The sequence below is a fragment of the Prionailurus bengalensis genome, chromosome C1 (assembly GCF_016509475.1).
Source record: "Prionailurus bengalensis isolate Pbe53 chromosome C1, Fcat_Pben_1.1_paternal_pri, whole genome shotgun sequence".
NCBI classification, from domain to species: domain Eukaryota; kingdom Metazoa; phylum Chordata; class Mammalia; order Carnivora; family Felidae; genus Prionailurus; species Prionailurus bengalensis.
Window position 1 is genome coordinate 21,511,488 of NC_057345.1, and position 17,489 is coordinate 21,528,976.

At 37.4% G+C, this 17,489-nt stretch overlaps 1 protein-coding gene across 2 annotated transcripts in view; it reads right to left on the minus strand.

Annotated features, from left to right (window-relative positions):
* TAF12 (TATA-box binding protein associated factor 12) overlaps positions 1–17,489 on the minus strand; it is a 31,565-nt gene that overhangs the window by 8,719 nt on the left and 5,357 nt on the right. Inside the window, exons 2-4 of one of the 2 annotated variants that reach the window (XM_043574250.1) lie at positions 8,799–8,883; positions 7,827–8,078; positions 4,932–5,009 (exon numbers count right to left, since the gene is read on the minus strand). In XM_043574250.1, the coding sequence (XP_043430185.1) occupies positions 4,932–5,009; positions 7,827–8,078; positions 8,799–8,870 (402 nt within the window). In that variant the 5' untranslated portion in view covers positions 8,871–8,883. The remainder of the gene's footprint in view (positions 1–4,931; positions 5,010–7,826; positions 8,079–8,798; positions 8,884–17,489) is intronic. The other variant, XM_043574251.1, reaches the window with a different exon arrangement.

Sequence of the window (17,489 nt, forward strand, 5' to 3'; positions counted from 1 at the left end):
TATACCTTATTCTGTTAGACTATTATTGCATTGTTATCTTTTCTATGAAACCAAATGGATACCATCCACAGAGATGCACAGAGAGTGAGGGAAGGGCAGAGAGAGAGGGAGAGAGAGAGAGAATCCCAAGCAGGCTCCACACTGTCAGCACAGGGCCCAACATGGGGCTTGAACTCACAATCCATGAGATCATGACCTGAGCTGAAGAAAAGAGATGACTAACTGAGCCACCCAAGCACCCCTTTCTCTCTCTTTTTTTTAAAGTAAGCTTTACGCCCAACATGGGGCTTTGAACTCACCACCCTGAGACCAAGAGTCAAATACTCTACTAAATGAGCCAGCCAGGCACCTCCTAACAGAGAGATTTCTGATTAAACATGGCAAATCAAATCCAAAAATGACCTCCTCTCCTTCCCTAAATCCACTAAAATAACAATAAAGGGAAAAAAGACATATAAATCCACAAAGACAACAGGAGAGAAAAATTTAATAGACATGAGATTCCAATAAACTTTTATTTGTTTATTTTTTGAGAGAGAGAGAGTGCATGAGCGAGGGAGGGCAGAGAGGGAGGGGAACAAAGGATCTGAAGCAGGCTCTGTGCTAACAGCAGACAGCCCAATGTGGGGCTTGAATTTACAAACCACAAGATCATGACCTGAGACAAAGTCAGATGCTTAATCAACTGAGCCACTCGGGCACCCCTCCAACAAACTTTTAAAGTAAACTTTTGCCAAGGAGATAACAGAGGAAAAGTGGGATCTGACCTGCAGATGGAATGTACAACATAAGTGCCCATAAAGGGGACACCAATGAGAATTAAACTGATTTGCCCCTTGCAGCCCCCAAAAGATCCAGCTTCTGGAAGTGCTATATACATAAAAGATTGGGCTGAGGCACGGAACTAAAATCTGAGAAAGTATTACAAGTCTATATACAGACTAGTCCCCATTCCCTCCACACTCCAAAAGCAGCCAAGTGACTCCTCCCCACACATACCAGAACTCAGCAGGTTTATTCCCTAGAACACTGAATAGCCATGGCTCTGGATTAGAATACATCAGACACAGTGATGGCAGGGGAGAGATACAGCCTCTTTCTCTTGCCTTGCTTTCAGGATGTCAGAAGCTAGAGATAAATCCTCCAGATAGGAGCCTGGAGAATTCTTTTCTGGAGATACCAAATGACTCCAGAGAATAGACTTACAGATGCTGAGATGTAGAGATCCTCCAATAAGAAGGCTGACTTGTGGACAAATTATTCTGGAGTGAAGCCAGTGGTTTGCTAAAGCCAGCTGAGAGGAGCTCATAAAAGTCAATTAATTACATGCATTTCTTCACAATCTTGCATTCAGCAACATGTTGATAGCTTAAAATAGGGTATATTGGGAATATTTACACCACAGAAATTAGGAAACGCTAAAAATTAGGGCCTTTTCCTCCACCAAATTCGTTGCTAAACATTAACAGTACGTTACTAGATGAAGCCAATCAGTAAATTCTGCTTCACATCAGCTTTTTAGTGGCTCAGTCTTTAAGAACAGATCGTCAAGAACACCAAATATGTGAAGGAAATCTCCAATACTAAAAAGAAAATAAGCAAACCAAGGAGAAAAAAAGGGCCCAGGGGACACTAAGACAATGCAGGGAAAAGAAGAAAATGTCAAAAAATGGAATTCCTTGGAAAGAAAGGTAAGAGAAGATATTACAACCATAAAATAAGAACAGAGTGGCTTGGGGAAAAAAAGGACCAATTAGAAGTGCCTGGCTGGCTCAGCTGGTGGAAGACTATGACTCTTGATGTCAGGATTCTGCAAGCCCCACCTTGGGTGTAGAGATTACTTACAAAATAAAATCTTTCCTTTTTTTTTTTTTTTTAAATTTTATTTTTGAGAGAGAGAGAGAGCACGCACAAGTTGGGGAGGGACGGAGAGAAAGGGAGACACAGAATCCAAAGCAGGCTCCGGGCTCCAAGATGTCAGCACAGAGCCCGACTTGGGGCTTGAACTCATGAACCGCGAGACCATGACCTGAACTGAAGTTGGATGCTTAACCAACTGAGCCACTCAGGTGCCCCCAAATAAAATTTTTAAGAAACAAACAAACAAACAACAAGAAAACCTCATGAGAATTCTAATTTTTATAGCAAAAAACCATAAAACTTACAAAGTTTAGAAGATAAACTAAGAAAAATCTCCCTAGCAAGTGGAACTTAGAATTATAAAGAAATGAAAAATAGGAAATCAAAGACAAAAAACCCTAAGAGGACCAATGCAGAAGATTCAATATCCAACCAATTGTCATTACAGAATGAAAGAGCAAAAACAGAGAAGAAATTATCAAAAAATTAATATAAGAAAATGGAAGTCTCACACACTGCTGGTATGAATGTTAAAGGGTGTATGTAGCACTTTGGAAAAACAATTACCACATGACTCTGCAACTTCACTCCTAAGTATATTATCAAGAAAAATGAAAACATATTTCCACATAAAACTTATGCACGAGTTTAAAAAAAAGGAAAAAAACAAAATTTGCACATGAATGTTCATGCAACATTCATAATAACCAAAAAGTGGATACAACCCATCAACTGATGAATGGATAAACAATGGTATGTCCATACAACAGAATAGTATTCTGCCCTAAAAAGAAAAGAGGTACTCATATCTGTTACAGAACTTTAATGAACTTTAAAAACATTACACTAAGTGAAATAAGCCAGTCACAGACACCACATATTATATGACCCCATTTATCTGAAATGTCCAGAACAGGCAAATCTATAAAGACAGAAAGTAGATTAGTTAGTTGCTTAAGGGCTGTGGGGGTTGGAAAAAAATGGGAGTGACTAATAGGTAGGCGTTTCTTTTAGGGGTGATGAAAATGTTCTAAAAATGACAGTGTTGAGAGTTGTATAATTCTGTGAAGAGACTAACAACCACTGAACTGTAGATTTCAAATGAGTGAATTTTATGGTATATGAATTATATCTCAATAAAGCTGCTACCCCCTCAACCACTCCCCCATCCTCCCCACACAAAGAGAGCAAGTATTTTTCCCTCTGGTTAAAAAAAATAAAAATGGATGGGGCGCCTGGGTGGCTCAGTCAGTTGAGTGTCCGACCTCAGCTTGGGTCATGATCTCACAGTCTGTGAGTTCGAGCCCCGCGTCAGGCTCTGTGCTGACAGCTCAGAGCCTGGGGCCTGTTTCATATTCTGTGTCTCCCTCTCTCTCTGACCCTCCCCCGTTCATGCTCTGTCTCTCTCTGTCTCAAAAATAAACGTTAAAAATTTAAAAAAATAAAAAATAAATAAAAAATAAAAAAATAAAAATGGAATTATACTTTTTTTTTTATAATTTGTATTTCCTTTCCTTGTCATTACATACTCTTCAGCAAAGGCAAAACAAATAACAAAAAACTCCAAACCCCAAAATATACAAAATCATCCCAGAATTGAGGCACTCAAGTCCCTAAAATAAAAGAAGGTTCCAGGAACCCAGCACAACAAATGAAAAAAGATAGCACTAAAGCTCATATGAAAATTCAGAATAGAAAAAAAGTAACACTCTAGGGGCACCTGGCTGGCTCAGTTGGTAGAGCATGCAACTCTTGATCTCAGGGTTGAGTTCAAGCCTCAGGTTGGGTATAGAGATTACTTAAAAAAGAAAATATTTTAAAAAAGGGGGGGGGGGGGAAGAAAAAAGACTCTAAAAAACCAAAATTGGGATCAGAATAGCATAAGACCTTTCTGTTTTTCTTTTTTTTTCTCAAGTAGGCTCCATGCCGAACATGGGGCTTGAACTCACGACCCTGAGATCAAGAGTTGCATGAAGCACCCTGCATAAGATTTCTTAATAGATTTTCAAAGACAATGGAGCAATGCCTTTACAACTGAAAGGAAAAAATGATTTCCATAATCAAATTCTAAACTCTTTCAAACCAAAAGTTAAGTGTGAAGTTAGAATGTAGATATTTTCAGACATTTACTTCTCATCTATCCTTCTTAGACAGTAATAAAAATGTGCTCTAACAAAAAGAGGGAATAAAGTAAGAAGAGGATATAGGATCTAGGAAACAAGAGATCCAAAGAGAAAAAAAAAAAAGAGCAAAAGTAAGACCCAGGAGAGGTTTGTTCAAGTGACCTAAAATTAATCAGACCAGAAGACGATGGAGGATTCTGGGAGTGAAATCTCCGAGTCAGGAAAGCGGGCGGGGGAGAGACTAAAATCTGCAGATTATTTTTCCATTTGGAAAACAATGTTGATAAAGTGTACACCAGAGGTGATAGCAGAAGTCGAATAAAAAAGGCACAAAAAAAACCTAAATAAAAATGAGTCAATTATCAACTTTGTAAGTAGTACAAAACAGGACTTGGTTCAATGGTGAACAATATTTACTTGGTCAGAATAATGTAAATACTGATTTCTGAGTTATCTAAAAGTTGTGACAAAACTATATTGGAAAAATGAGGGAAAGGGAAGCATGTATGGATGTGAGTGGTTTAACAAAATTCTGTCAACAGACAGAAATCAAAGATTATCTGTTTCAGTATATTACTTAAAAATATGGAGGAATATTATAGAAACAACTAAAACTGTTGAAAGTGATTGCCTGTGAACAACAAACGAAGCCTTTTTCACCAAGCAAAAGCAGCAGCAGCTGCTAGGTAGAAAGTGCTAGGCATTCTCCTAAGTGATTTGTACAAGTTATTCCAGGGAACCCTCACAATAACCCTGTGGGTAAATAATACCATACCCTGCCAACACAAGAGGAAACTGAGTCAAAAAGCGTACGTGACTTGTCCACAGCTACAGAACTGGTAAGTGGCAGAGCCAACATTCAAATTCAGATTTGTCTGCCTCTAAAGAGCCAATATTCTGTATTAGCTCTCAGGGACACAGATTCTGGGGTTCCCAACCCCACCTTACCTCCTCCACATCTTCATCCAATTGCTCATTAGGATCCACTTCTCTGACTAAGTCTTGTAATTTCTTCTTGGTCAATACCTAAAGTTAATTGGGAGAAGATTTTTTCAGTAAGTATTAAGGGAGAAAAACCCCTTATTACCCTGTAATGAAGAAAGGCTGTCACTGTGTTGGGTTTAGTTTCTACTTTCCAAAAGTCAGCAGTCTGGCCTACAAGACTTGTATTCTACAAAACTGTACTCTCAAGACAGAAGTAGCCCAGGGAAAGGCCACAAGAGCAGTGTGGCCGAGAGGCCAACATCTGTCAGTTTATTTCTGCTTCATCTCTTTCTCACTATGCCTTACCTTCCCTCTACATTAAATAATTCGCAATTTTCTGACCATCACAACTTGTATGTGCCTCTGTTGCTTTTGGACGTGCTCTTCTACCCTTCTTCCTATCTGCTCAGTCTATGGTGCCTTCTTTCTGCTTTTCCTAGCCCACCCAGGTAAAAGGAACCACTTCCTCCTTTGGCCTCTACTAGACTCTGTGCACCCTTCTATCATTGTATGTAGTTGTAAACTTGCCTATTTCTTTCTTTCTTTTTTTTTTAATGTTTATTTATTTTTGACAGAGACAGAATGTGAGCAGGGAAGGGGCAGAGAGAGAGAGGGAGACACAGAATCCAAAGCAGGCCCAGGTTCTGAGCTGTCAGCACAGAGCCCAACATGGGGCTCAAACTCATGGACCCCAAGATCATGACCTGAGCCGAAGTCGGCTGCTCAACTGACTGAGCCACCCAGGCACCCCATAAACTTGCCTGTTTCAGACTTAGTAGGCTGAAAGCTCCCTGAGGGCAGGGACCATGTGTTCATCTCCATATAATATTTGTATAAGTGCGTACAACTGTGATCCCTTTTTCAGAGAGGAAATGTCATGTTACATATATATACCATTAAACAATAATCAAAAGACATACATTAAAATGCTAACCATAAACTGAGAATAAACTGAGGGTTGATGGGAAGTGGGAGGGAGGGGAAAGTGGGTGATGGGCATCGAGGAGGGCACCTGTTGGATGAGCACTGGGTGTTGTATGGAAACCAATATGACAATAAACTTCATATTAAAAAAAAAATGTTAACCATAGTTATTTTGGGGTGATGGTAAAATTATGGGCTATTTATTCTTGTATTTCTAAAGTTTCTGTGATAAGCATATATAATCTTGGAAATAAAGAAAAAAGAAACCAATTTTTAAAATACATATTTGTTCATGATTTCTCAGATCTATCCATTCTCCATTCTAACATTACCACTACATCAAGCCTTTACTGCACATCTTGATTTACTACAGAAGTCTTAGACCTGGTCTTCCTCTCAGTCTGCCCCCTTTCCTACCTTTCTTATCCACTTACTACCAAGTTAATCCTCCTATGATATACTACTTTTATTATGTTACTTACTCTTCTATTAAATATTTGCAAAGATTGTCTAATGACTAAAAGTTCCAAAGGAAACTGACTAGTATATGCTCAGTTTATTCTGCCATAATCCAGCCTAAACTGTCTTACCTCCTGCTCTTCTCCAACAGACTACACATTCAACACAAGCTGGCTTCCCAACTATCTGCCCAACCTTCCCCATTCACCTTTACTGGTCCCTCCCCCTATTTTCTTGAAATGTCTCTCCCTCCTATTCCAGCCTACAAGGTTCAAGTTAAGAGATAATACTTATTTCTTATCTCTTGTGGGTCTGCAGAGCAGAATCAGAATCATGGGCAGAAAGTAGGGGGCAGATTTTAGAAGTACTGCAGAAAATTAATGGCAGCAGCTGAATGAACTAGAAGGAGAAAAGACTGGAGGCAATGGTACTTAATTACAGGAATAATGAATAATGAATGCATTAGTTATTTTATTTAACTATTTTATTTACCAATTATAAAGCATATATATATTTATACATAAAAATATAAAAAGCTATCATAGGCAACATGTTGTGTTAGTGTGTGTATATGGATGTATGTAAATATACATCACACACATAAACACTATAAACACTGATAAACATTGTACATGATAATTTCATAAAGAACTTCAGAAGTCCAAAGGACAGGGGCGTCTGGGTGGCTCAGATGGTTAAGTGTCTGACTCTTGGTTTTGGCTCAGGTCATGATCTCACGGTTCGTGAGTTCAAGCCTAAGCCTGTTTGGGATTCTTGCTCTCTCTCTCTGCCCCTCCTCTGCTCTCTCACTCTCTCTCAAAATAAACTAAAGATAAATAAATAAATAAATAAATAAATAAATAAATAAATAGTAAAACTCTTTAAATTTCTTTTAAATTTAAATTTTATTTTTCAGAGAGAGTGTGTGAGCAAGGGAGGCACAGACAGAGAGGGAGACAGAGGATCCAAAGCGGGCTCTGTGCTGACAGCAGCTATCCCGATGCAGGGCTCTGATGAATGGCAAGATCACGACCTGAGCCAAATTTGTACGCTCAACCCACTGAGATACCCAGGCGCCCCCCAAGAAACCTATTTAAAAAAAATAGGGCGACTGGGTGGCTCAGTGGGTTAAGCGTCCGACTTCGGCTCAGGTCATGATCTCACAGCTTGTGAGTTTGAGTCCCATGTCGGGCTCTGTGCTGACAGTTCAGAGCCTGGAGCCTGCTTCACATTCTGTGTCTCCCTCTCTCTCTCTCTGCCCCTTCCCTGCTCACACACTCTCTCTCTCAACAATAAATAAACAACAACAACAAAATTAGAAAATAAAAAAAATAAAGAAGTCCAAAGGAGGGAAAAGATCTTTTCCAGCTAAAAGGAAGAAGCAGCATCTGAGATAGACAGACATCTCCCAAAGCATTACTGGTTCAAATAACAGATAAGAGGTACCTATAAAGAACCAAAAATAAGAAACGATACCTGATTATTTTCAGGGCTGAGACGCCCTCCAGTCCCAGGAGTGCCTGGTATCTTTACCACTGTAGTGCTATTGGCCATGGAGCCTTGTGGAGGAGTGCTGGCTGGTTCCGGTTTTATGGATGAGAAATTGGAGAGGTTGATTAGGGCTGAGGGGCCAAACTGGTTCATAATCTGCCGAGCTTTGGACTTCAGCTCATAGAGCTTATCAAGATCCTGTTTCTTTTTGGAGCTGTGAGGACCAAGGCCAATCAACTGTAGAAGGAAAACAAGAGAATTAACTCCAGAAACATCTTTAATAAAGGGTAAGTTTTGAAAGTAAACTTATATAAAGTCTCTTGGACTTGAAGGGTCTTTAGGATTTCTGGGATAGTGACCATGTGATACCTGCGCATTAAAAATGGACGGAATGAGGAATGTTCATTGCTCTCACCTCATATTTAGAAACTATCTTTTCTCTAAAATCTAAATGAAATAGTCCACAAAATTAAATAAGTAAATGAAATGAGAAATCTTATGTACAAAAATAAACTAGAATGAGTAAGACATTTTTGAAGACTTCGTAAAAATAGAATACTTGGTTAAGTACTAAATGTGTTATTTTTCAACAGCAAATAATGTTAAATTCAAATAAATCATGGCACAATCACATACTTAAAACCAGTCACAAAACTTCAGAAAACAGATTAGTTCATTTTGGCACTTCAAAACATGCTTAAATCTATGTCAGGGCTATGTCTAATCAACACGATTTTTAGCAACTGTTAAAAGTAAGCTGTTCTTTGTCATCAAGAGCAAATTTTCTCTGAGTGTTAGCAATCTTTAAGTACATGCAGAGTCCCTAGCCTGGAGTAGCCAAGACTCCTAAATTTTAAAGCCATGAGGTAGACTCTGTGGACAGCAGCTTTGGTGTCATCAAGATCAGAAGCACATTTACCAAATTCCGTCAACAGCGGCCTCAACGAGCTTACTTACAGCTATCTGAGTGTCTAGATCTTTAATTACATCAGCAACAGCTGTGAGCCCGGTGAACTGAGAGGCAGCCATTTTCAAAAGCTACCTGTAAATGAACAACTGGCATCAAGCACCACTCTTGCCACAGAACCATTTCAGTTGCATGGCTGGCACATCTTCACGGGCCAGAATCCAAGCAAACTGGATGTGGAGAAACGCATCCATATTCCTGTCTCCTTATTCTTACTCATTACCAAGAGAAATATCTCCATCTCTTTCATACGCAGCTTTTAAAATTAATGAAGATTATAGTAATATAAATTCTCTTCTAATGAAACGGATGTCCTAGCGTTAGGGATAAACTAGCAGCATATGGAAACTTCATTGGCCAAATTGTGAAACTTGAACTTGCAGGAATCATGGCAGTGGTTATCAGAACGTGGTGAAGCTTAGCAACCTAAATGAGCATCTATACGTGTGAACTCTTGCCCCAGTTGCTGAGTTCCTCCCCAACAAACTGTCTAACTTTCTAACACGAGAAATCACCTTTCCTGGTTTACCCTTAAGAAAAGCAACTAACTATGCACTGGTTAAATGACCAAGAGAAACTTGGCCAAGAGTCAGCTGAGGGGGACAGCAGAGCATCAAGATCACTTGTTTGTTTTTTAACCGTATGCAGTCCATGCCTCCTTCTCCCTTACCCACAAATGGAGAATCAGGAGAGGGAAAGACTGAGAATGTGGTTAATAGTTGTTCTGTAATGTTATAAAAACAAACTATTTACCCACAGCAAGTTTTATGAAAGAGACTTATTACAGATTATCAGTATGTTCACCACACTGAACATATTATACCCTTCAAATAACATTCCCATAACCTTCAAGGGACTTCCCAAAGAGTACTGGCTATTGCTCAAAATAAGTAGAAGACTTTTTTTGTAATAGAGATTTCTGCATAATGGGAATTTCTATAATAAGACCTGTAGACAAGAACACAATCTACACAGCACCAAATATGAATAATCATATGTCAAGTTTGGAATTAACATTAAGGAATAGCTCCAATGACTATTAATGAAATAAGTTGTTTTAATGAAATAAGGGGAATCCATACAATATAAGAAACATCAAAGTTTCTCCCTAATAAACTAGACTGCAATTTACTGTATTGTTTTGTTGAGAAGCAAACATTACTTCTGCATTTTCAATAATTCTGTTAAGTGAGCTATTTCTTCCATTAAAACAAAACAAAACAAAACAAAACAAAGCAGATGATAACCACTCATTACCAGACTGACACTGCCCATAGTTTCCTAGACTATTCCTTTATTTGGTTGGATTTAAAACACCATATTTGGATGGGTGATGATTACATGGATTTACACAATGTCAAAGTCATCACACTGAATATTTAAGATCTGTGCATTTTATTGTATATACAAATTATACCACTATTAAGGACAGGAAACCAAATCACCCAACCCCCACCCAAATAAATAAAGGATTGCACTCTTAGGCATTTATCCCAGAAAAATAAAAACTTGTGTTCCCACACAAACCTATATTCTCATGTTCATAGCATATATCAATAAGGAAAAGATAGATTATTGAATACATGGTGGTATATGAGTACATCTGGAAAACATCTGGTTTCATGTTTAAAATTTAAATATTTGACCCATCTGGAATGAGGGGGGTATATATATATTCCTCCCTTCATACACTCTTTTATTGCAGATGGATCAAATATTTAAATCTTAAATATAAAATGAATTATCTTAAATGTTAAATATAAAATACTAGAATATAGGAGATTTAAAAAATATTCAGAAATATAACCCTCTCACTTTATTAAAAAAAACTAACCCAAAATGGATCATATACTTTAATAATATCAAATGTACAACTATAATACTTTTAGAAAAAACAAGAGAAAATCTTTGGGCTCTAGCTAGACAAGAGTTCTTAGACTTGACACTAAATGCAATCAATAAAAGGAAATATTGATAAATTGGCCTTCATCAAATTAAAAATGTTTCCTATGTGAAAGCCTATGTAGAAAGGATGAAAAGACGAGCTACAGACGAGGAGAAAGTATTTACAAACTACATATCCAACAAAAGACTAGTATCTATAAAGTATAAAGAATTCTCAAAACTCAACACGTCTTTTTTTTTTTAACTAATTCAATTACAAAATGCACAGAAGATCTGACCAGATATTTCACCAAAGTCATACAGATGGCAAACGAAGCACAAGAAAAGGTATTCAACGTCATTAGTCATTAAAGGCAAATTAAAACTGCAGTAAGATGAAACTACACACCTAGAAGTATGCCTAAAATAAAAAATAGTGATAGCACCAAATACTGACAAGGATGCAGAGAAAATGGATCACTAGCACATTGCAAGTGGGAATGTAAACAGTACAGCCACTCTAAAACAGTTTGCAGTTTCTTAAAAAATCTAAGGATATACTGTCACAGAGAAGCCTAAAGAGACATGAAGACAAATGGAAAAACTAAGATCTGAATAAATGATGGACTTCAGTTAATAATACTGTATTAATATTGGCTCATTAGTTTTAACAAATGCACCATACTAATGTAAGATATTGCTATGGAGAAACTGGGTGTATGGAAACCCTATTACCTTCCCAATTTTTCTGTAAATCTCAACTGTTCTAAATTTTTTCTTAACGTTTATTCATTTTTGAGAGACAGAGCACAAGTGGGGGAGGAGCACAGAGAAAAAAGGAGACACAGGATCCGAAGCAGGTTCCAGGCTCTGAGCTGTCAGCACAGAGCCCGACGAGGGCTCAAACTCATGAACCACGAGATTATGACCTGAGCCAAAGTCGGATGCTTACCCCACTGAGCCAGCCAGGTGCCCCTAAAACTGTTCTAAGAAACAGTTTATTAAAAAACTAGGGGTGCCTGGGTGGCTCAGTCAGGTAAGCATCCGACTCTATATCTCAGCTCAGGTCATGATCTCATGGTTCATGAGATGAAGCCTTGAGATGGGGTCTGTGTTGACGTTGCAAAGCTTGCTTGGGATTCTTTCAATCCCTCTCTCTGTACCCCTCTCCTGCTCTTGTGCATGCACGTGTGTATGTGTGAGTATGTGTGTGTCTTTCTCTCTCAAAATAAATAATCATTTAAAAAAATAAAGTAAAAAAAAATTAGAAAAAAAAAAAGGGGGGAGGGGGTGCCTGGCTGGCTCAGCAGGTAGAGCATGTGACTCTTAATCTCAGGGTCGGAGTTCAAGTCCTACATTGGGTGTCGAGCCTACTCTAAAAAGAAAAAAGAACAAACCATTAATACACAAAACAACAGGGATGAATCTCAAAAAATATTTAAGCAAAAAAAAAAATCCAGTCTCAAAAGAAATACTCTATGATTCCATTTATTTAATTTTTAAATTTGTATTTCATTAAAAAATTTTTTTTTATATTTTTATTTTTGAAGGAGAGAGAAACAGAGCATGAGAGGGGGAGGAGCAGACAGAGAGGGAGACACAGAATCTGAAGCAGGCTCCAGGCTCTGAGCTGTCAGCACAGAGCCCAACACAGGGCTAGCTAGCACTCACGAACTGTGAGATCATGACCTGAGCTGAAGTCGGACGCTCAATTGACTGAGCCACCCAGGCACCCCGTATTTGTATTTCATTTTTAAAGTTTATTCATTTTGAGGGGGGCTGCAGAGAGAATGGGAGGAGAGAGAATCTCTCAACTTGGGGCTCAATTCCATGAACCATGAGATTATGATCTGAGCCAAAATCAAGAGAGTCCAACGTTTAACTGACTGCACCACCCAGGCACCCCTGATTCCGTTTATATGAAATTCTAATCTCTAATGATCTAAAAACTAAACTCTAGCAATAAATAGATGGGGCAGAGACTGAACAGGGATATGGGGGAAGTTTGTGAGGTAGATATAAATGCTCTATATCTTGAGGGGGGTGATGCTTACACAGTTGCATACATTTCTGAAAACCCATCAAACTAAATACTTACAATGTGCATTTTATTGTACACAAATTATACCTCAATAAAGTCGGCTCAGAAAAAAAAAAACAAAAAACTCTTAATATGCAACTATTACACGACCCGACCCAACAATTGAAGTCCTAGGCATTTATCCTAGAGAAATGAGAACTTATGTTCACACCAAAACCTTTACATGAATATTCATAGTAGCCTTATTTGTAATAGTCAAAAACTGCAATCAGCTCAGGTGTCTCTCAAGAAGTGAATGGTTAAACAAACTGGTATATCCAGATCATGGAAAATTACTTATCAATAAAAAGAAAAAAACTTGATACACACGACTTACATGAACCTCCAGAGAATTACGTTGAGCAAAAGACAATACAAAAATGTATTTATATAACATCTTTGAAATGACAAAATTTTAGGAACAGGAAAGAGATTCGTGAGGTTGTTAGGCACTGAGTGGCAGGGAAGCAGATGTGGTTACAAAAGGGCAATATGAGGGACCTTTGTGATGGAATCATTCAGTGTCTTGACTGTGATGACAGATAAAAGAACCTTTAGGGGCTCCTGGGTGACTCAGTCAGTGAGGTGACCAATGACCAACCAATGACCAACTCTTGATTTTTGTCTCAGGTCATGATCTCGTGGTTCGTGGGTTCAAGCCCCACAATGGGCTCTTTGCTAACAGTGTGGAGCCTGCTTGGGATTTTCTGTCACTCTGCCCCTCCCCTGCTTACTCTCTCTCTCTCTCTCAAAATAAATAAATAAACACTAAAAAAAAAAAAAAAGAACCTATGAAAGTGACTAAATTGTATAGGACTTAATCCACATACATCCACAAATGAATACAAGTCAACAAATACAAGTAAAACTGGGTAAATCTGAATGAGACTGGTGGATTATATCAGGGTCAATATCCTGATTGTCATATTGCACAACAGTTTTGCAAAATGTTACCACTGGAGAAAACTAGGCAAAGTATACAAGAGATCTCTGTATGTTATTTTTTTTAATTAAAAAATTATTTATTTATTTTGAGAGAGAGAGAGAGAGAGAGAGTGGGGAAGGGACAGAGAGACGGGGAGAAAGAAAATCCCAGCACAGAGCTCAACACAAGGCTGAAACTCACAAACCAAGAGATCATGACCTGAGCCAAAGTCTGACACTTAGCCCACTTAGCCACCCAGGTGTTCCACTCTGTATTATTTCTTATAACTACAAATAAATCTACAATTATCTCAATTTTTTAAATTGGGGAAAAAAAATTCTCAGCAGTAAATGAAAAGCCCTTCTAAAGATGGCCCAAAGGGGGCGCCTGAGTGGCTCAGTCAGTTAAGTGTCTGACATCAGCTCAGGTCATGAGCTCCAGGATCACAAGTTCCATTCCCACATTGGGCTCTCTGCTGTCAGCATGGAGCCTGCTTCTGATCCTCTGTCACCCTCTCTCTCTGCCCCTCCCCTGCTTGCACCTGCTCTCTCTTTGAAAAATAAATAAACATTTTAAAATAAATAAATGAAATAAAGATGACCCAAAGCTTAGGAGCCATAAAATACTTGACATGTTCAATTACATAAAAATAAAAATGTCTGACAAATAAATAAAATTAAAAAAAAACAAAAATAAAATGTCTGCATGGCAACAAACATAATAAAGGACAAAAAGACAAACTAGCAAAAATATATGCAATATATATATATCAAAGACAAAGAACTAATTTCTTTTACATATAAAAAATACTTAGACATCAATAGGCACCCAACCACCCAAAAGAAAAATTGCAAAAAACAAAACAAAACAAACCCCGAAAAAACACAGCACAAGAATTCAAATAGTTCTTAAAGTAATGAAATTACCTTTATTCTCATTCATAATAAAAACACAGATTAAAACTATTTATTCCTCCTCTGGCAATGATGAAAAAGTTTTACATGTACTCTGAAAATTTTATGGATAGTCATTTCATCTGTTGTTGGAGTGGGGGGAATATAAATTTGTTAGAGGTCTCTATACAGGGCTACTTAGCAGTATCTACCAAAATTAGAAAAACATATATTGTTTTGACCCCACTGTTCCATGTTAGCAATTTATATTACAGTTGAACTTCTATGTAAAAGTAATACTGTACATACAAGGAATATCAGCCTAAATGTCCATCAAAAGTGATACAGTTAAATAAATCAGGGTATAACCACAATGAAATACACTGAAAAAGAATAAGACTCATGAAAATATTAAGCTAAATGAAAGAATCCAGAGGTACCTGGCTGGCTCAATTGGAAGAGCTGTAACCCTTTTTGTTTTGTTTTGTTTTTGTTTTTGTTTTTTTGGAAGGCAGGAGGTTTATTTTACACCAGAGGGGCTCAGAGGAGATCACTCTCCGAGGTCTGAGCTGGAAGAGCTGTAACTCTTAATCTCAGGGTCATGGGTTCGAGCCCCATGTTGGGTGTAGAAATTACTTAAATAAAACTTTTTAAAAATTAAACAAAATAAATAAAAGAAAGAATCCTGTCACAAAAGACATGTTGTATCATTCCATTTATATGAAATGTCCAGAACAGACACACCTATCAAGACAAGAAAGTGGATTAGTGGTTGCCAGGGCTGAAGCGTAAGGGAGAAGAATAGGGATTGACTGCTAATGGTAAAGAGTTTATTTTAGGAAGGGACAAAATAATCTGAAATTAGATTATGGTGATGGTTGGTTGCATAACCCTGAATGTATAAAAAAGCCATTGAACTGTACATCTGATAATGGTGAATTGTATGATAATGTCAATGACATCTCAATAAAGCTGTTTTTAAAAAATGAAAAAACTCATGAAAGGACCTCTAAAATACACTGTTCATTGAAAATCCAAGGTACAGAATAGTGAGAATAATTTGTTATCATTTATTAAAAGACATATAACTGTAAATGCATAAATTATTCCTGGAAAGATAAATAAGAAACTGATAACAGCAGTTATCTTGGTAGGGAAGGGAACAGTAGTATCTGGGTGGCCTATAGGACCAAGGTGGGAGAAGATTTACTTTTCATCATATACCCTAAATTCTGTACCATGTGTATATGCTACCTACGAAAAAAAGAATTAAAGTAGTATTTGGTTTGTTTCCTCTGAAAAAATAGGTAGTTCTGACAACTTTTTAAAATATAACAAAATATACAGCAGTAGCAACAAAAAAGAATTTAACCTATATCTCATACCTTATAAAAAAGCAAACTCAAAACTGATCATACACTTAAAATTAAAAATGTAAAACTACAAAACTTTTAGAAGAAAATATATACGGAAAAAAAAATCTTCATAACTTTGGGTCAGGACAGAGTTCTTACATGTAACACCAAAAGCATAATCCACAAAAGAAAGAAATTGAGGAGTGCCTGGTGGCTCAGTCGTTTAAGCGTATGACTTCGGCTCAGGTTGTGATCTCATGATTTGTGAGTTCCAGCCCCGCGTTGGACTCTGCACTAATAGTGCGGAGCCTGCTTGGGATTCTCTCTCTCCCTCTTTCTCTGCCTCTCCCTACTCTCTCTCTCTCTCTCAAAATAAATAAACTTTGTGAAAAAAAAAAGAAAGAAATTGATAAAGTTAACTTCACCAAAATGTAAACTCCTGCTCCATAAAAGAAAATAAAGACATGTCATACATGAAGAGAAAATATTAAAAATCACATATCTGACAAATAACTTGTATACAGGTTATATAAAGAACTCTCAAAATTCAACAAGTAACAATGCAATTAAAAAATGGACAAAAGATCTGAACAGACCCTATGCCTAAGAAGATATGCAGATGACAAACACATGAAAAGATATTCAATATCATTAGTCATCTGGGGAATGCAATGAGGGAAATGAATAACCATTAAATACTATTAGAATAATTTAAAAATTTTAAAAATAGACAAGTGCTGGAGAGGATGTTGAGCAACTGAAATCATCATACATTTCTATGTGAATGTAAAATGGTGCAATCTCTTTAGAAAACAGTTTGCAGTTTCTTATAAAGTGAAGTATATATTTATCATATGACCCAGAAATCCCACTCCTAAGGTATTTACTAAAGAAATGAAAACTTCTATTCACACAAAAATTGGTGTGTGAATGTTTACAGCAACGTTATTAATAACTGTCCAAAACTGGAAAAATAGATTGTCCTTCAACTGGTAAATGGATAAACTATAAATATATATCTATAGAACGGAGTACTACTCAGCAATAGTAAGGAAGAACTATGGACACATGCAACAACATGGATAATCAAATGCATATGCTAAGTGAAAGTGGCAAGACAAAAGGCTACTTACTATATGATTCCATTTATATGACACTCTGGAAAAGGCAAAGCTATATGGATGGAGAGAACAGATTAGTGGTTGCCAGTGGCTTGGAGTGGGTTAGGGTTTGACTACAAAGGAGCAGCACGAAGAAAATTCTGGGGATGGTGGAACTTTTAGGGAGCAGTGTTATGGTGCTTACATGAAAGTGTGCATTGTCACAACTCACAGAACTGCACTCCCAAAAGGGTGGGGTTTTTTGTACGTAAATTTAAAAACAAAACATCATAACCATTCTGAAATGGTCAATGACTCCATTTCCAAATCACCTGTTTACTGACAACTTTCATCAAGTCCAATTGTGGATGATACTGACCAAGCACAATGCCATGAAGTGACTGTAAATAACCTAAATTCTGTTATGTAATATACCATGGTTGC